The sequence below is a fragment of the Harpia harpyja genome, chromosome 3 (assembly GCF_026419915.1).
Source record: "Harpia harpyja isolate bHarHar1 chromosome 3, bHarHar1 primary haplotype, whole genome shotgun sequence".
Classification (NCBI taxonomy): Eukaryota; Metazoa; Chordata; class Aves; order Accipitriformes; family Accipitridae; genus Harpia; species Harpia harpyja.
This window is the reverse complement of record NC_068942.1, coordinates 65,789,810-65,810,130: the sequence shown is the minus strand read 5'-3', so window position 1 is coordinate 65,810,130 and position 20,321 is coordinate 65,789,810. Positions and strand designations below refer to the sequence as shown.

At 39.5% G+C, this 20,321-nt stretch overlaps 1 protein-coding gene across 8 annotated transcripts in view; it reads right to left on the bottom strand.

The window, feature by feature from the left end:
- UNC79 (unc-79 homolog, NALCN channel complex subunit) overlaps nucleotides 1-20,321 on the bottom strand; it is a 115,783-nt gene that overhangs the window by 72,962 nt on the left and 22,500 nt on the right. For 6 of the 8 annotated variants that reach the window (XM_052783035.1, XM_052783037.1, XM_052783038.1 and 3 more), the window contains exons 8-23: nucleotides 19,974-20,038; nucleotides 17,999-18,087; nucleotides 16,780-16,820; nucleotides 15,475-15,503; nucleotides 14,191-14,420; nucleotides 13,710-13,881; nucleotides 11,108-11,338; nucleotides 8,426-8,616; nucleotides 7,396-7,519; nucleotides 6,038-6,178; nucleotides 4,447-4,668; nucleotides 3,615-3,842; nucleotides 2,066-2,207; nucleotides 1,574-1,653; nucleotides 1,341-1,489; nucleotides 117-274 (exon numbers count right to left, since the gene is read on the bottom strand). In XM_052783035.1, the coding sequence (XP_052638995.1) occupies nucleotides 117-274; nucleotides 1,341-1,489; nucleotides 1,574-1,653; nucleotides 2,066-2,207; nucleotides 3,615-3,842; nucleotides 4,447-4,668; nucleotides 6,038-6,178; nucleotides 7,396-7,519; nucleotides 8,426-8,616; nucleotides 11,108-11,338; nucleotides 13,710-13,881; nucleotides 14,191-14,420; nucleotides 15,475-15,503; nucleotides 16,780-16,820; nucleotides 17,999-18,087; nucleotides 19,974-20,038 (2,292 nt within the window). Of the gene's footprint in view, nucleotides 1-116; nucleotides 275-1,340; nucleotides 1,490-1,573; nucleotides 1,654-2,065; nucleotides 2,208-3,614; nucleotides 3,843-4,446; nucleotides 4,669-6,037; nucleotides 6,179-7,395; nucleotides 7,520-8,425; nucleotides 8,617-11,107; nucleotides 11,339-12,011; nucleotides 12,114-13,709; nucleotides 13,882-14,190; nucleotides 14,421-15,474; nucleotides 15,504-16,779; nucleotides 16,821-17,998; nucleotides 18,088-19,973; nucleotides 20,039-20,321 lie in introns of those variants that run through there. The other 2 variants (XM_052783042.1, XM_052783043.1) reach the window with 2 other exon arrangements.

The following is a 20,321-nucleotide window of genomic DNA, read 5'->3' as shown; positions in this document are numbered from 1 at the left end:
CCCCAAAGTAGCAAAAAGATAATAATCTATTACAGGTCTCCTCAGTTACAGCAGAGAAAGCTCTACCTCTTCAGTGAAGCAACAAAGAGCAAATAGTGTATATTTCTCAGGCCTACCTGCTTCAAATCTCATCTTCCAATCTTTGCTGTTGAAATTGCTGTTTATGATTGTCCAGAAAATGTCAGCTCCATGGGGAAGCGAAAGTGCATGAAGAAGAAGTGGGACTGCCAGGGAAGAAAGCTGAGAGAACTCAGACTTCACAACCCCCCATAAGCTGGAAAGACCAAAAAGAGCAAGCCTGGTTATAAAAACACTCCCTTGACATCCTTCCTTCTAAATCTCTACACTGTATTGTTGGTGGGAATGCACTTTTCATGAAAATCTCTATGAGCCATCCTGGGCATTTACGTGAATACCACAGAGTTACTGGTAGGAGAAGAAAGCTACCTGCAAATCTTCAAATACATCAGTTTTTCTTGAAAATCCAAGTTCAAATATTCCTTACATTGAAACACTTCAGATTTGACAAGAGTTTGGCTAATTCAAGGCACAACTGCCATGGATCATAGTCTATGCTATGAATTAGCAGTTTCAGCGCGACCAGCTTCAGCGCATAAGCCACATGAACTGTCCTGGCACCACAGATCACATGCATCCACAAATGACTAAGACATTGGGTGTTCACAGTTTGCTTGTATTTAGATTCGGGACAGATTCTCTAGTCTGCTAAAAGCCTACAGTCTCAGGAGATGCTCAATGAAATTGATAGAGAGCAGCTGTAAGCACTGATGAACACACTCTATTTCAGAACATCATATGCTGATGTTTATTCAGTGATTTTTCTGCAAAAGTCTGTTACTCTGAAGAGAATCTTAAAATGCACAGACTTCAATCCAATTCACACTGATTCTAAATGAAAAAACTTCCTTTACCTCTTAAAAATAAGGTGCAATACTATTGTTCTCTCAGCTTTAATGCTAAAGCCCTATAAACTGTGTGCCTGCCTCTACCTCATCCTTTATTTTATTTTGTAGAGTCAGGGAAGATACCTCAGTCTCAGACAATGCTATTAATCAATATGAGCAGCTCTGACTCACTGCAAAACAAGTGGTGCATGACAGAGTAGCCCTGACAGACAATGCAAGGTACCTTACTTGCATTTGCAACTTCTTAATTAGCCTGTGCAACATGCCTTCATACAGTTACTTAACCTTTCCGGACTTCCCTAACACCCTTTGTTAATTTTCCACACTAAACCTGCAAATTCTTTGATGCCAACAACGAATGTATAGTTGGAGAACCAGCTAAGTGTGAAGACAAAACATGCGATAAAAACATACCTTGCAATCAGCATGTGATCTTGAATATAGGCAAGAAATTGTGGATGGTCCTTTCTTGCTATATACAAGCATTCCCCATGAAGACAAAGGATCTTCAGACAGTTCAGCATGTTAAAAAGAATGTCCGGTTCTTCAAATCTTGACATTTCCTGTGTAAGCAGGTGTACTACTCTCAACACAATGACACCACTTAACCAAAAATTCAAACTAAACAAGCAAGTAATCAATGTTACCTGCAATATAGTGTATATGAGCTTCAAGGTAACTGGAAGTTGCTGATAACAAAATTTTCTTTCTGTGTCATTCTTTATTGCTGTTAAAAATGTAAGTTACATAAAATGTTGTTAAAGTTCTCTCATCTGTGGATTCAGAATGAAACTAAAGAATGTCAAAGTGATGAGAGAGAAATTAATTCTAGCCACAGTAACCCTGCAGTCAGTAAAGTTACAACAGCATGGAATTTGGTATGCAATGGTTTTGCTACTTTATATGTTCAAAAAGCCAAGATTTCTTCTAACACTTTTTTGAGAGACAATCACACTTGCTATCAACATAAACACATCTTTCCTATTTAATTAATTTGTTAAAGAATTAAATGCATGAGAAAAAAGTGACTGTGCATTGTTGGACTTGAAAGACTGCTTCAGAACCTTGTATTCTATATGAGTAGAAGCGTTTCATTTAAAGCCTTAATGAAATTCTCAACTTTCTCACCCTCCACCTACCAGCATTGTCTGTGGTCTCCGTGTGATTTCCTGGGTTTTCTCCATGTTTTGGTGCCGATTTGTCTTCCTCTTCTCCTTCAGTTCCTATAATAAACTCAGGTCTAGTATACAGAAGACTATCCTCGAGGTTATCTGTGGGCTCCTTTAAGAATATAATAAGTTAAATTTGTTTCTTGATGTTATCTAAACACATGAGGCCATATCCTGCCGTTTAAGTTACATTTGGTGTGATAAGCTGAGCTCAAATGAGGCAGAAACTGTCTAGTTCCATGTACACTTGTGCATTCAAATCACCTGTGCATTTAAAATTCTGCATCAGCACATACCAACAAGACTATGTTTCAAACATGGATTTAAGTGGTACTACTTAACAGAAATTGTATATCCATATTGGAGCTGAGGTGGATCCAATCACAGGGCTGTAGTTTCACCAAACTTGTCATCCATGCCTCAGAGGAGTAGCAGACGGGAGCAGGGCATGTTTCCTCCACTACTGTAGAGTTACAGGCTTAGAGGTAGGAGCTACCTCAATCACTTTTACATTGAAAAAAGGACGAGGCTGGAGTTACTCCTGCCTGTGGCCAGGAGCTCAGGATTACAGTTGCCATTGTGACATTTATGTTATAAATTGCAAGGTGGATCCTAGAAATTGTACCAAGCCCCAGCACTCAAAAGACTTCACCACTTGCTACTTTATGGTTGAGGTGAGAATTTAAACTGAAATGGCATGAGATGATTTTTCTAGCACAAGTTACTGAAAAACCACATGCACAATACCTACTATTAGCATACACATCCAAATGGAATTCTGAAACTTTTACACATCAAAAGGCATCACTATGCCCACCATTGAAAAAAAATTACTAATAAACATCCTGTCACTACCATGCCAGAGCAAATGAGCACTCAGAATAAGGGGAACGATGCTGTCTTCTGAACTATGAGATGGAACAGTTATGTATAATAGACATACAGGTTAAAATAAATTAATCACACCACAGGTAATGCTTTGATTCTTCTGCAAAGCTACAAAGGACTTTAACGATGACTAGCGATTGGAGAGTACATATCTGTGTCTGATAAAGTTGGATACTCAATCTGAAGTATATTCAGTTTTTCGACAGCACTCAACATTTTCAACAATCAAGCACCAAATAAAACTTGCTCACTTGACAACTGATTCACTCAAAATCATTAATCATTTCAAAATATCCACTCTTAGCTTTTAAAAGATGAAAAGCACTAAGTATTAACATTTCACATTTTATTTAAGACAGAGTATCATAGGAGTGCCCTTCCAAAGTGAAACAGCACTTTAATGTTGATGGGGGAAGAGTTCATACTGGATGAATATTGCCATCTTCCTTGGGTTCTTTGAATCAATTAAAACTTAAGAAATTTTACAGTTCAATGGCATTTTGCTTTAACATCCCAAATCCTCCATGCCAAAGGTCAGTGCAGCTTTGCTCCCTTGCACACAATGTAATGAGAACAATGAAGAGGAGTTTCAGTACACCAATAATATTAGGCTCTTTCCTGCTCTACTTACCACAAGCCTGATTTCTTCTTTTGGAGCAAGCTGTTCCAGCAGCTCAAAACCCAGCTGGTAACACAGAATACTGGACTGACACAGACCACATTCAACTGCTTTTTCATCTTTCTGACAGGTGTGAGAACCACCCCAGGGTGCCTGGAACACATTGTTTATGATGGATATTATATCTTTTGAAATGCTGTTCTCTAAGCCCAAAGTGACACCATCATCCTGGAGTTCCATCTGAAAGAGAGTGAAAAGAGTAAGGACTTATTATTTATTTAAAAGCCAGAGCACTAACTATTCTGCTTTTTCCTACATTTCTGCTAGTGTTATATTACAGTACTGGGAAGAGTTTGAGATAAACTGGAACTCACAATTTTAAACTGCCACTGGTGTTGACGCCCAAGCTCGAACAGCTAGAGTAAACAGACAATTTCAAGCACAGGATCCATGGATTTTACCTGGACACAGTTATCCAAAACACTTGGCCTTGGCTTCACAATGTACAAATTTAGCTATCCAAAAATTATGCATCTAATCTAAGCCTATCAACAAGCCTCTGCTTCTAGTCTGTAGAAATAAACATATCTCCAAGCAGAAGTTCCTTTCGCTCATATGAGCTATCTAACATGAATGTGGAGGTATCTAACTTCTCTTCATTGAACATGCACCTGTAACTCCTATATGGGTAAAGGCAGATGACAGCTGTAGAGGGATTTAAATGTTTTATACTTCACGCCAGTCCCTTAGCAGAAAGGGACTCAATACAGGATTAAGGGAGAGCCAAAAGTGACCAGAGAACTTCAGTGTCCCCTCAATGTGGATGCTTTTGTGCTGCGAGTACCTGCTTCAAGATGAGATCAAACATCAGAATGAAGCAATTAAGATTCATTTCATCATCTTCACAGTCAAAATCAATTGTCTTTCCACTGGGGTGTCCAAAGTTCTTGAAAGGGCTGTGAAAAGGACTACGTATTGGACTCCGAAATGGGCTCTGGAAGGGGCTTGGGAAAGGACTCAGCATGTTATGCTGAACTCTGCGCCCAGGGTCAGAAGCAACGCTTACCTGAAGACATAAAGAATCAACATGTCCAAATGACTGTTACGCATGTAAGCAAACTCATTTGATACGAAACTGCAGAAAATGGCAAGAACTTCGACAGCCTTACTATTCCCTTCTGTAGCTTTTTTGCAAAATCTACATGTGTCCCTTAATGCCATTAAATGATAAAATACGATAGAAGTACAGGAATCATATTCTGCACAGATGTATACATTCTCTCAAGCTAAGTGGCTGACATCCATTATCTTATTCCTACTAAAGAGGAATTTTAACATCATAAACCAAACAGAAAATTGGTGCAGGCAGTAAAGCAGCCATCAGGTTACAATAATCTGCTCCATGATCCAGGGACACGAACTTCAATAGTAGGAGGCTATCTCAAGAGAACAATGTAACTAAGGCTATACCAAGGATACAGGTAGCTGGAAATGAACTAGACACAACAGGAACAAGATGTGCATGTCTGCGTTGATTTATGTCCACACCGCAGTAGGCCACCTGAACCACCCTGAGAACCTCTAAGTGTTGCAGGCAGATACACAGTTAGATGACACATGAGGTCTACTTTTAGGCCAGCTGTGGTCTGAAAGACCAGACAGTAAGTTTCTCCATTTTTTCTCCTTAGTTTAGAAATGGTCATGGACTAGGTGTGGGAGTGCACTCTGCAGAGCTACATCAGAAGAAAGGCAGCCCACATATAAGGAATCAACAACTGCCTAGATGCTGTAGTTCCTTAAACCTAAAGATCTGACCTTTCAAGCACTCTTGTTCCTGCTGTCTTTGAAGCACTTTGTCCAAGACTGGGAAGTTAGTCACAGCAGTCCAAGTATGTGTAGTGTCTACAGATTTGTACATATTTTCTTCCAGACCATAAGCCTTTGACAGACAACTTTAGATCAATTTTTGCATCTCTTGGATGGGGAAAAAAATGCAGGGAAACAGAAATAAATTCTGCTCTGTCACCCTTCCAAAACATACCTAGGCCCACCAGATTTGTACTAGAATACAGAAGCTCACTCTGGGTGACCAATTGTCCGTAACAACTTGTTGTTGACGGTTATTAATAGAAGGTGCAGAGAATGAAAATTGTCAGAAAAGATACCAAGAACACTCCAAACGTATCCCAAACAAACCAGTTCACTAAGGAAAAACTGCACAGTTTTTCTGCAGTTCCTGTCTGCATTATCTTTACACTGCCCATGTCATAGAGTGGTATTAATTTAAGAAGTCATGCCAATTTTCTTCCATTTTCAAAATTTATAGTGCTTCTGATCAAATGCTGCCATACTGAAAGATGACATCATAATTCTTCACATGCATTCTATTAAGAAAACTGTTCTAAGCAAAAAAATAAGCAGGATAAATAAGTTACCCTCCGAGCTGCAAGATTTCCCGCCAGTTCGCTGACTCTCGATTTTCTTTGATTTGCTAACTCTTTTACAGAATTAACTCCATCAGAAAACATGCTAATTAGTAACTGAAGAGGAACAACAATGTCTAGTTCAGATAACACCTGAGGAAAGACAATAAATAAAAAAGCATGAGTGTCAAGTTTGATCAAAAATGCCAGCTACTTTATAAGAACCTTTATCGTATGATCCTCAGTTCAGCAAGTTCCACACATTTAATTTTGGGATTCAATGAGGTGAGCTGCAAGCTTAGATTTCTGTTAGAATCAGGGCAAAAGAGAACTGGCAAAAAAAGGTATTTTCAAAATATTTGTTGGCATCCACTGGTGCACCTTGAGATCAGTTTTATGCACAAACACACAGGGATGTGAGGATGTTCCACAAAAATATTTCTGTAAGCCAGAAGTATTACCAATACTTGGATGAATAACTATTTACTGTATTTATTATTACTTAAAACTGAATTCCTGTATTTATTCTAAGGATCTAGTCAGAATGGTAGCCTACAGGTGTCAACATAGTGACAGGATGGTTACCTGCAAATCACTGAGAGAATATTCATCACCTATTGTCACCAACACTCAGACAAATATGAGCTCATTTGTACTTGTCATTAACTGCTATTATGTCAAGAAAAATCAAAAAAATCATACTTTACTTGAAAACTCTGCATACCTGAAAATTGCTACAGTCATCAGGTAAACTGGTCTCTGCAGAAGCTAGACCAAAATAACCCTCAGCAGAAAAGAAGCGATAATGAAGAATACAGGTATTATTCTGAGATGCTGTGGAAGATTTTATACCCTTTTGAATTCACTGCCCCCAGCTGACATGATTGTCCCTGTAGCTTTTGAACATGAACACTGGGTGAATGCCAGCTTTGTGGGCAAATACAGCACAAATGGGCCAGAGCAGCAGAAAACTTGATGAGTACAGAGCTAGTCTAATCCAGTTCTTCATATGCAGGAAAAACCATAGCTGCTTCTGGAGTCTGGAATTAATTTTGGAATCTACAGACCAAATTCTGTGGAGACTAAAAACCACTGCTGGCAAAAAGTCAGCTGAATGGCCCTAAAGACACAACTGACATTCAAATGTAAAAGGAATTTCCAGGCTTCCATTATATTGCCCATGATGGGCTAGCAACATAAAGCTTCCCAGGATCTGTCTACCAAGACCATTACACTGGGGCTAAGCAAAGGGCAGAAAGGTTCCATGATCCTTGGAAAAGTGGCTTCTTTTCCCACCACCCCCCCTCTTTTTTTTTCTTTTCCAAAATCATAGGCTGCTTCAGCATAACTCGTCAAGAGAGGACACTTACATGCAGCCAAAGCAATGCTTGCTCTTGCACAGAGGATGGATACCCTGTGAATCGACAGCTAATGAAGCCAAACATCTCCTCCATGGAGAAAGGGAGAGGGCAAAGTTCAGTGTCAAACATTTTGCTGAAAGGTAGAACAAAAATATAGCATCAATGAGTTACCATGGCACACGCTGTGTGAGATATAACAGAAAACTGGTAGAAAGGCAATCTCACTACCAGCACTGATGATGCTTCTGTAATCTTACTTGCACCCTCACCCTCCACAGGAGTTGAGCTAGGTTGCCGATACCACCTGTCCTGACTGCACAAGGTCATCTTTGAATGTGATGATGCACCTTAAGAATTTACATCACATCTCATATCGTGCCCAGTTTCATTTGATAGCAATAACTTTTTCAACATCCAGTGTAAAAATTGGAAAATTTCTTATTTCACCACTCTTCCGCTATTCCATGTTTACACTAAAAAAGTTTACATCAATACCTACAAATAAAAACTTACAGTCAGTTTCAGAGCCTCTTCATCAGTTAAAAGCCAATGTGAAGTTTTATTGTCAAAGGCATACATCAGACATGAAATTATGACTCAGACAGCCACGATTCTTATTCTGGTGTTTTCTTTGCTCAACAGGGGAAGGTATTCACTAAATCAATACAAGTCATCACTCTTTCAGTGACAACTCTGCTAATCCCCACCATTTCTCATCAACAGCTGGCCAGGAGGAGAGAGATGCTTCTTCCACTGTGTTGCAGGAAGCCACTGAAAATGTGCCTTGCTCACAGCAAAGAAGCATCCATGTAGTTGGCTCTTGATACAGATTCAAGAATATCAGGAGCAATAAAAGGAAACTTTCCCAAAGCTTATGTGCTTTAGTCGAAATATGAATTATAAAAAATTCAGAAGCATTCACTCACTACTGTCTATTGCACACAGGCATTTTTTTGTTGTTGTCACCATCTAATTGTGCTAAAACCCTCAACAATCAACATATGCAATGATAGAATGGTTCCTACATATGTCTACATACCTCAACACTTCCCGGAACTCTTTCAGCTGATTATCAGGCACTTCCGTCCTTATAGCTTCCAACCACTCTGGCATAATACATTCCCACACCGGCTGGTTTATCACATTGTATGGAATCAAGCAAAGGATTCGATTCAGCCCTTCTTTTAATTGGGTCACAGCACTACACGATTTGTCCCAGTATCCACCAACCTGTGGGTATTTCCAGGAATCATACTGATGAATGATACTTCTAGTCCCCATAACTTGCCCAGCACCATAAATTTGCTCAGTGTGTTGCAGCCAGAAAATCGTGGGGGGTGATCATCAGTACCTTCCAGCCTGAATTTAGAACTCAGCCATGGAGATTGCATTGTTTTTTTCCTCTCTCATTTGACCCACAGTACACAACAGCACTGCCCAAGATTTGCTCACTTCCAGGCCATGACACAGAGCAACCTCTCATTGTTTACAGTTCTCAACAAGGGACAGATTTGTTTGGTCAAACTTGTACCTTCAATTATTTGCTCTGGTCAACTTGTTACAGAACTTGGTCTGTACCAGGTGTTCTTCTGTGGTTGTTTATTTTGGGTTTTTTTGAGGGAAGGCTCTAAGCGATGGAAACCAAAAAATATACTTCTATGTAAATAAGTAACTGGCCTACGGAGATTAATTATTCTAACTGACCTCGGATCACATCTGCTGTCCCTGACTAATGGCTCCAGAGATGCCTGCTGTTTTGGCAGCAACTACTAGTAATCTCAGCCAACAAACTATTTTTTCTCCATTCATCACAGCTAATTTCATGGCTGTTTGTCTTCATGTTCTAGTGAACCCTTGCAAATCTGGCAAGTTGCCAGTCTAGTCTTAAGTATTGCAGCAGAGGTAATAAAACTCAAAAAAGGGGCTGGATCCAAGGCAAGAAAAAGATCCATAACAGATTACAGCATGAGGTTCAGTCCTTCCTTTCCCCTTTAGCCTCAAAGCCCTGATCTCTTTTCTTCAGTTCTAACACTCAATGCATCCATCCACCTCTGTAATTCCCTCGGCTGCCCTCCAATCCACTCACAGCCAGGTGTATCTTCAGAGCAATGGTTCAGAGTAAGACATGTGCTGGTCTGCACATGTACAGCAGATCCCATATATTAGGTCATGAAAAAACCATGGATGCACACTTCATCCCTGATGAGGTAATACATCTCACATGAAGTCTTTATGGCCCTTCCTAGTCTAGCCAGTTGTCCTGGTTTCAGCTGGGATAGAGTTAACTGTCTTCCTGGTAGCTGGTACAATGCTGTGTTTTGAGTTCAGTATGTGAAGAATGTTGATAACACTGATGTTTTCAGTTGTTGCTAAGTAGTGTTTAGACTAAAGTCAAGGATTTTTCAGCTTCTCATGCCCAGCCAGCGAGAAAGCTGGAGGGGCACAAGAAGGTGGCACAGGACACAGCCAGGGCACCTGACCCAAACTGGCCAACGGTGTATTCCATACCATGTGACGTCCCATCTAGTATAGGAACTGGGAAGTGGGAGCGGGGAATCGCCGCTTGGGGACTAGCTGGGTGTTGGTCAGCGGGTGGTAAGCAATTGCACTGCGCATCATTTGTACATTCCAATCCTTTCATTATTACTGTTGTCATCTTATTAGTGTTATCATTATCATTATAAGTTTCTTCTTTTCTGTTCTATTAAACCGTTCTTATCTCAACCCACGAGTTTTACTTCTTTTCCCGATTTTCTCCCCCATCCCACTGGGTGGGGGGGGGAGTGAGCGAGCGGCTGTGTGGTGCTTAATTGCTGGCTGGGGTTAAACCACGACATCACTTAATTTTAGGAAACAAAACCAACATGTCCTCTGGGCATTTTATATAAAAGGGTCACAAAATGAAAGTCTTAGAAAAGCACATGTGATATAGTTGGCAGTGATAAATGAGGAAAAAGTCTGAAATCCCTCTCAAATATAAAATTCCTATTTTTATGCTGATGTTTCATTTTCTATAGAGGAATATTCACACGCCTGACTTTGTTGCCTGCCTTCACTATCCAGGTTAAGTGGTGAGTTCTGCTTCATAATTAATGGACAGAAAGAAAGATTCTTTCTAGAAGTGATTCCAGCAATGGTCTCACTTAGGCACCCTGAATGACCTTCCAGATAAATCTCTTTCTCTCCATGAGCAATAAGGCGAACCATGGGAGACTAGTCTCTTAACCGAGTCATTTAAATTAGGTATCTGAAGCTACAGGGGATCAGTATGCCCAAAGTTCCTTTCAGTTACAACTGTGTGATTTCATGAATCTTAATTCACAGCTGCAGAGATAAGTATGCAAAGAACAGAGAAACATTAGTAAAGCAGACTAGTAAAGGACAGGCTTATATCTGGGAACAGACCAATGATACCTTTTACTAAAGACAAGCTCAGGAGCTTCAGCAGCATAATGGAAATGTGCAGCAATCAAAAATGTACAGTATCTTTCAAATACCTGTAATATTCTTCCAACCTGTCTTCATATTACTGTAAATAATCCCCACTCTCTAACACGGTAAAACTAAAAATGCTCTAAAGAGGAAAAATTCCTGAACTCCACTGCTCCCTCAACCACTGAGATTTCTTTTGCCTTGACAGAGCTGGGGGAGAAATGGTCTTTATACTTAAGACTTTAATCTCTGTGGCAAATAAAGGAACCTTCAGATAAATTATTCTTACCCTGGCAAACTCCATTGGTTTAGGAAGGAGGCACATAACCATGACATCAAACCGGACATCACAAACAGTCTTCAACCACTTAGTAACAAACTGCGGTTTGAGCTTTTCAACCAGGCTACCAACTTCATCATCCATCATGTAAGCTGTAGAGTGAAACCACTGGAATACCATGCTAACCAGCCTTGCTAAACTCTCTGTGGGTGTATTCTCACTAGGAGTGCAAAGGCTCACCTGGAAGACAGAAACACAAATCAAGTTTCATTTCTAGAATTAAAGGTGGGAAATTGTTTGTCTACTGTATTTTGCATATTCTCAGACATATGAGAATGCAGATTACATAGAAGACAAATGAGCTGATCAGTTTCAAGCAGAGTTTGGCACAGGACAATTGACAAAACATTTCCAAACCAGAAAATAACAATAAGAGGGGAAAAAAACAAGCACTGAATTTTTTGTTTCTTAGTTTCAACAATGAAAACATCAATACAGAATGCTTTAACAACCTGAAACATTTTGGTCTGAACTTTAAAATTACTTTCATTTCAAATGGTAATGTAAAGCCTGGTAAAATATATGATACACATACACACATATATATAAAATGTACAAGATAAAAAGACAAACCAAATGAAGTTTCAAAAAGTCTGAAAGAAGAGGTCTACTTTATTATATTAAGTGATCTTTGCTTTGCAAAAAGGTTCCAATTTTTATTTTCTGTCCTCATTTGAGGCAGGAATATGAGTTTTAAGTCCTCAAAAATTCTCAAGTAATTATTAATATTCTTCTCCCCTTCTCCAAACTCCCTCTTTCTAAAATACTGTCTGCATTGTAAAACTGTCCCAAATCTGAGACCAAGTCTGTACCCGAGTTCACAGACCAGGGACACTGCTAAGCCCTTAATTACCTGCTATTTGAGCTCTTGGCATCTTGCGGGGACGGGAGACAAAGTTTCAAGTCATGCTGCCGCACTGAATCCAAAGAATGGAAAATAACAGATGACAGGAGATTTAGGAAGTTCCTTTAACCATCTATCAGCTGTTTGTTGCCACTTCCTAGTGAAAGCTCTACTCTCAGCACTCGGCAAGCTGAAACCAGTGACTGCTGCCTTACAGCAAGTGAACAAAGGAGAAACATTCATGTCATTTCTGGGGAAACAGCTGACAGCACTGCTTCCCAGAGAAGACCAGAATCCATCTTACAAGTGGCTTTTCCTCCATGTTTTTTCTTGGGATGAGGCAGCTAACGACACCCTTGCCAATTCAAAATACAGTCTTTATTGTTCCACTTCATTGCAGGTTGGAGTTAAGGTGTTTGCTTCCTGTTGCTTGTCTCAGTTGAGTGTTAACTCAAAGGCAGTATCGGCCGGCAGCCTTTTTACTAGGAAGTCTTGAAATGAAAGGTATTCATTTTATGAAAGAAAACAGCAACCCACTATTTCTCACAATCTGCTGTCATCTCTGCCAATACTTACTACAGAGAGATCAAGAGATTTTATAAGAATAGAATGAAGTCCGTGAGCTCCCCCTCCCTATCACAAAGGTAGACTCTCAATGTCAAGGATGAGGCAAGTACAGTGTAACAAAACCTGTTCTATTCTCATTTCAATTCCACTTCTGGAAAGGTAGATCTTCAGTCTTTACAAAACATCATTTGAAACAGAATACATGAATATGACATAATAAAAAAATTTTTAAAAAAAAGGCTTTAAGTCTAAAACAACATTAAACAACAAAACCCACAAGATATCAGCAGACTATAGTTTACTCATGTAGTCACTTGAAACAGCAGAGCAGCTTTGTTGGCATTGTGGGATTCTAGACCTGCCACCCTGCTGTCCCTGTCTCTGTTTAGATGATGGATGAGGGGTCCTGCTATTCCCCACTTGTCACTAGGTGACCAAAGAGGAGGGAGCCTGAGAGCTCAAGGTGAATGGGAAAGAGCCTGAGAAGGAGAATTCTCCTTAAGGAGAACTGCAGGATCTAATTTCTGAGGATCTACCAGGTTCCAGCCTGGCCTGCTCATGACCTAGCCAGCAGCAGCCCTGCTATTTTGGAATAATCTCTGCTAGCTACTACAGGGCTTCATTCTGTCAACCCACGCCAGGTGAATTAGCTGGCGTACAATGACTGGAACTGATCCAGCTAGACCAACCTGATGGCAGGAAGGAAAAGCAGGCTACTAAACGTCCTCCAGCCTATTCACAGGTAAGAGAGAAAGCTGAGCTTCCAGAGACTGATGTTGAAAGACGAAGGTGAAAGGCAGATCTTCAGGGGACTGCGTTTTAAGGTTAAAATAATGGAACTCAGCAGGGGGCACTTGTGAACAGAAGATGATGGCACACAGAAAGCCAATAAAAAAACTGAGAGTGAATAATTCTGTCATGCACTCTATACAGGAATTGGAGGCAGTCAGCAGCTCCACCCAAACTAGTTCTGAAATCTCCAAGTCTGACAGCTTCACAGAACTCCTTCTTTTTGCTTACAAATCAGAAAAGTATCCAACTAAAGCCAAGAAGTGGAAAAAAAAGAGATATAATTGAGGCTTCAGAAAGAAAAGGAAAGGGAAGTGAAAGGAGTGAGAGAAGAGAGCAAGAATTTCTCACCAAGAACCAGATTCCAAACTGGCTGAGGAGTCGCTGGTCATGCTTGTCATCATCTTTATTATCAAAGTCTGTGTTGTCCAGGGAGTGATGGGAAGAGGAGAGGCCCATCTGTCTCCTGCGGTTGAGTTCATGCTCCCTCTGCTCAGCATGAAACTCTGCTTCCTTCAGCAAGCTATAAAACAAGCTTGTGGTCAGTGAATGCAGCTTTCCTGCACTGGATACAGGTATCTGATCAAGACTAAAGGTTAAGGCATCCGATGTCATCATTTTCCTGACAAAAGTAATAAAATAACATCAAATTCTAGGATTCAAGGCTGACTTCTTCCATGAGGACAAGCTGATCAGCTGCAGGAGTTCAGCATCCCTGCTCTGAACTTATCCTGGTGAAACCAAAATCAACTTGCACAAGATTTGCAGGCAATATTTTCATGAAAGCCTGATCATGCTTTACATATTGATGCCACCTAAGCTGCCGTATTACCTGATCACAGCTTCCACAGTACACACAAGTTCCTCCGCCCCACACTCCCGGGTATTGATAGGGGGTGGTGAGGTCTGATAAAGATGGGTTTCTGAGGCTGCCCCAACTTCACTGCTGTGATGATTTGAATGGCATCTTTTGCAATAGCGCACTGGCCTGTTGCCATGGCGGCCACAGCAGCCCGCTGAGAAGCACGTGACAACAGCTCTTCTGACATGTGAACTACAGTTCTGGAAAATAAAGAAGATTTTATCAGACCACAAGTATCAGGAAGTGGAACTGAAAACAGGGATGACAGTCAGCACTGGGGAACTGGCTCTAGTGTTAGTCATTTCCAAAATCACTATATATAAGCACAACTGTGTGCAAACTCTTGATGCCAAGTGTCACTGAACTTCCAGAAAGATGAGCTCAGGCCTAAATGCTGGGCCTGGACTTAAAACGTCACAGTTGCTCTTCTTTTGGAGCAGACCAAACCAACACTTAAGTCATCAACCTCAACTTCCTGGCTTGGAGCAATCTCTAAAATTTACAGTAGTTCTTTTAACCCCTGCTTATACTTCAGAATGTCTTTTAAATTACATGTAGCAACAGGCAGATCCTTAGGAGTGTAATCAATGGTGCCACATCAGTTTATGCTATGTAAGGATCTGCCTTATCACAGGTAACTGTCCAAACCTCCAAAATATGCACTACCTTTATTTTTGCCACCTGGTAATCCAGCCCAACATAAAAGCTTTCTTTACCACATGAGATCTAGAATATGTTATACACTGTATTCCTCATTATTAAAATGTTATTAAAACACACTAGCTGGTATGTATTGCAAGCAGATTCTTTTTGTCAGCAATCTTTTTAGAGCCAAGCACTGAAGACTTTCAGTCCATATATTTTTAAAAATGTACAGTTTACAGTAGGATTTTTGTCCAATTTAGGATTAATCCAAGACTTCAAGGAGATGAGAAGATATAAACACTTAGATTTAAAATTAATCTCTTGCTCTATCCTCTTCATAAGCAGAGTTAAAGAATAAAAACTGAGCTCAACTGCATAATTGAATTGCTTTACTAATTGCCATTTCAACAAAAACCTAGAACATCAAACATGAGCAGTTTTAACAAAAAGAAACCTTGCTGCTGAATCATTCCCATCCACCAACAAATGCATTCATGGAAAAACTGCGAAAATTTGGAATGGTACAAAAAAGAACGCACCACATAGTAATGGAATGACACTACACACAACATCAAATCATGCCCCATCACACAAATGACTAAATCTTACCTTCTTCTGACATATAGCAGATATTTCAGCTGTAAGGGGAAGGCATACAAAACATCAACACAGAATGACGATCCTTCTGTTTTACTACAGCAGCCATGGGAAAATGGACTTGCTGCAAGAAGTCTCTCAGGCTAAACTTGTGTTTCCAGATATTACTGAAACCTCTAAGCCTGTTAGACTGCATGAGGTAGGACACTGTATACTTAGGCCTACTGACTATTTCTACACTGAAATAAAAGAACAGCCTTGGTGCATTAAGTGTGGTGCGCTCTGCATCCCATCCACCTTCTGCCTATGCTTCTGCCTCACGGACAGACTTGTAGAAGTACACCTGTAGGCACAATACTGTGGCATGCTGTAGGAGACATGGCTCAGATGTGCCTACACTACCTGTGAAAGCTTGCAGGATAAAAGATTAGTGAATATGGTTGAACAATGTAGAAGCAGCCACCATGTCTGTGGCCCATAACTCCATAGCAAAATGTTTGCAGATTCAACCTGTAAGCAGTAGCTATTCAGTCTGTTGCCCTGGCAACATCTGATTCAGTAAATATAGATGGCTGAGTAAAGAGAAGTACTTCCCTTAAGTAAATAAAACATTCTTAATCTGGAGTAGATTTCAACTAAAAGGAGACAGAAAAAAAATCACCACTGCTTAAGAATTTTCAGTTTGCAGAACAAAGAGAGAGGGAGTGTCTTTGTTCTGTCCTTGAAAGGGTTATTTTAGAGAATATGTGACTGCCCTTGTAAACCCAGGAAATTCTGATTAGTCTGTCAACAAGCTTTGTCTGCATTCTGGTACGTAATAAGGTGTCAGGCTCTCTCACTGGCCAAAGGACAATGATTGGATCAATGACTGGATCATTGAAAAATATTTTATGTCCTTTTCCAATATCCTTTACAGCCTTCCGTTCATAGCATAGATTCTCAGAAGCTTTAAGAGCTTTTGAGTCAGAGCCAGGTTACTGGAACAACTAGCCCCTTTCTTTGGACACCAGTCTGGGACACAAATACTTTTAAAAAACTTGGGCCCAGCAGTGGATGCTTCAAGATTTGAAAATCTGTTTGCTGTCTCTGTTTCCTCACACATAAAGAGTTGCATACTATTTCAGATAGAGGATTAGTCAATATTTTATAGTACTTTAAGGACATTAAACAGTATTAAGTGCAAGCTACTCTAAAATTTTAGAAAATATCTTTAGAATAGAACACAGCATTTCAAGTAATACAGTATGCAGAAATATCAGTAAGCATAGGGTTGTACAATTATGATTAGTTTGTACCTACCATTAAAATACCTCTTACCTTGTGGTAGAAGAACATCAATCAACCATTCACTGTGATCCCTATAAAAATTGTATATCTAATTAGCTTTCCATTTTTTATATATATATGCATTTATTTTTGCACAGAGGAAGTTATCTAAATTAATGTGGCAGGACTGATATTATTCTGAAGCTGGTTTTTTCAAATGTAGTTTTATAAATTGCAGGCTGCTTTACATTACCTCTCTTTGTTGTGCCTGTCTTATTGCAAATTACCACTTTGATGATGTTGGTCCACCATGTTCAAGGCTTTCAAAAAATTACTTTTAAGGCATAAATTTATCAACTTAAAATAGCATGTGCTCTGAAAGTCTGATAGCTAAGAAATGATAGTGAAGAACAACAGATGAACATCGGAAAAAAAAAAAATGTACCACTACTCTTTTCTGTGAGCCTCCTTAGAAGGTATGCTTCTACCAAATTCAATTACTTTTTCCTGCAGCTTTAAATCAATGATGACTTAAAAATCTAAGGTGAGATGTAACTGCTTTTCCTACAGCTGGTGTGATATAAAGGTGTCTTAAACTGGAGACAAAAAAACCCATGTAGCTTCTGAACTACCTGTAACCTTGTCCATTTGAACTAATGACTGGAACTCTCCATAAGTATTAATAGATCTTATAAAGTAATACAATCCAAAAAGTAATATAAAAAAAATATTTTAAAAGGTTTAAAAAAAAGAATAAGTGAGGTTAATTCATCTCAGGCTATATTTCTTCCAGGTACTGGACAAGCCTGGACCAATTTCAATTCTTTACTCTGCTGCTTCACAGTATACCCTAGAGAGCAATCTGAAATACATGTTACAAAAAAGTAATGAAGTCTCTGTGAAAGAGCTTTCATTGTAATGTCCTGCTTTTAACAGCAGCTGAAGGATGAGGACAAAAAAACGTTTCATAAGCAAAAGGTTGTACATTAATGAGGTCCCCCTATCATAGTCAATGCATCCCACAGTATCTATTCATTCAGAGATCTTAACTTTAAAACTCAGTACTGTTCAAGCTAGATGCAAATGCTGATGATGTGGGACAAATTTCTGTAATCCTTATTCATACTGAGTGGCGGTATGCTCCATATATTTCAACAGGGTTATCTATATAAATTATATGCTAATCATACTGAAATAAAGCATAATTCCAGAGTTCTGAATGCTGCAGTCTGACTACATCTGATCATTTTCCAGCTCTTAGTTTACCTACCCTGCAATTCTCTGGCTGCATTCTTCACAAAGATATAGGGGAGGTGGCTTATCACCCAAAGCCACAGACAAGGATGGGTCAATGCACATCTGAAACACAAAGAAGGAAAAGAACTAACACATCGCACATCTGAAACACAAAGAAGGAAAAGAACTAACACATCTGTTCATTGAAGCTCACTAAAAAAGTTCAACACATTAATGCTAGGACATACAATCTAACACAGCTTTGATATGTGTTGAGAGCATTTAGTATTCTAAAAGATGGCACTCAGCATCTGGCAGTACAGGATCTCAAATTATTTCTAACAAAGGAGAGGGATGTAACTGAAAATGAGAGCCTATGGGAAGAGAACAGGACATATTTCAATATCAGTATTATCACTCTCTGAAAGACAAGTATATTTTGTGTTACACATTTATATTGCATAGTCATGATAGACTTACTCTTTGTTTTTTTCCAAAGAGATAGTCACATAGAGGATCCATTGCTTAGGACAAAGTAATGTAAAAGTCTAGATTTTTCTCTCTCAGTAACACCTCTTAGCAAAAGCTAATCTTCAGTCATCAGAGTTGTTAACTATACAGCACAATTCCAGTGACAGAATGAAGACTATGGACCCACAGTTCCCTTGGTAGCATAGGTCCAAACTTTGTCTTGCATTAGCTTTTATCCTTAGCCAGTTACAGAAAACTACATTAGCCAGTTACAGAAAACAGTTAACAGCCAGTTACATACACATTTGTCTGTTTTGTACTATTTAAGGAAGAGCTGAACAGTAGTATGCATGCACAATATCTTAACCACTTAAATCAAAATGTTTCTTACTCCATTCAAGTGCAAGATCTTATTTATAAAGACAAATGCCTCTTTGAATGTTTCTCTTCTTTGTTAACCAAATTTACATTCATCTATCCAAGAGACAACAGGCTGCATTTTTCTGAGTGATGACCGATCAAGACTGGTTGTGTCAAAGTTAAGCTAAGAGATCATTCAAAAATATTCAGGTATTTCATCTGCAAAACTCAGAACTGTAGATTTCAGTGATATTTTGCTTTACTCAGTGATCAGTCTGAATCTAGTGATCACTACAACATGAAGCAACACCTTCCAGCTTTTTTTCCTATGAAAAGGGATCATGGAGAATGAATGGAGTGGGCAGAAAAGTGGTCCCTTGCAGGACTTGTGAGACAGGTGTCACCATTATGCCCTATCAGTATCATGGCCAATGGAAAAGGCTCACTGAAGAACTGCTTGACTAATTTGATTACGTTAGTATACGAATTGATGCCAGGAAAACTGGTTGTACCTACATATTTAACTAGATACAAATCTAATTAATTAGTACACCTAACTGTAGTATGTTCTGGATTTGGGATGCTGTTCTTGCCTCTGCCATCAAATTATGCTATGATTGTGGTCAAGCCATTTTACTTTGTTACCCAGCATGTAAACAGGAAAGACATTTACCTCCCTCAAAGAGGGCTGTAGAAGAGGTAAGTAAAGCTTTGTTGCGATTTGCTTTAGGACACATTCCAAGCAAAGGATCACAATCGGAGTAGGTGCGTTGTATGACCTCAATCAAGATACCAAGGTGAACATGTACCTATGTAACTGACATAATGTTTCCTGTTTATAGCAATATTTGTGCACATATTTACACATATATATGTGTTCAGGAAAATATTTACATGGTTAAACCAGGAGCCAGCTTAGAATTTTATAAAGTGCTCTGCAACCATCCCCATGTTTAATATGAAGACTTGGCCCACAGTAGTTGGAGGAAATATCCCATCTTGCTTTAGGTAGCCAAGGAACATATTCACAAAGCCCCGCCCTGGTCTCAACAGGCTTTGCTGTTCCCTTAGCTCCTGCTCTTGGTCACCTGCACACAACCAGACCATATGGCTGGGGTCTAAGTGCAACCTCCTATCCCCCAGATAGTTGGGTTTGACCCCTGAAGAAATAGCAGTACCTTCACAGCTGGTTTGTTAATCGCATTATGGCATTCAATGTGCTGGCAATGAATAGGATTCCAGGCTGCAAAACCAAAACAGAGCTGATTAATAAATGGAGAAAATATATTTATATTCTTTCTGTCTAGTGGTATCAATTGAGAACAAGATCCTCTTGTACTAAGTACTATACAAATATGAGAGAAGACCTAGCCATTCGTCAGGGAGCCTAACAATTACAATAAACAACCTAGAATATACATGCCTACTGACTTGTTTGGGATATAATTATGAAATGAACCATGAACTCAGCAAAGAAATGGAAAAAGTGAGATGCAGACATCCCCATTGTAGACCCTTCCTGATCT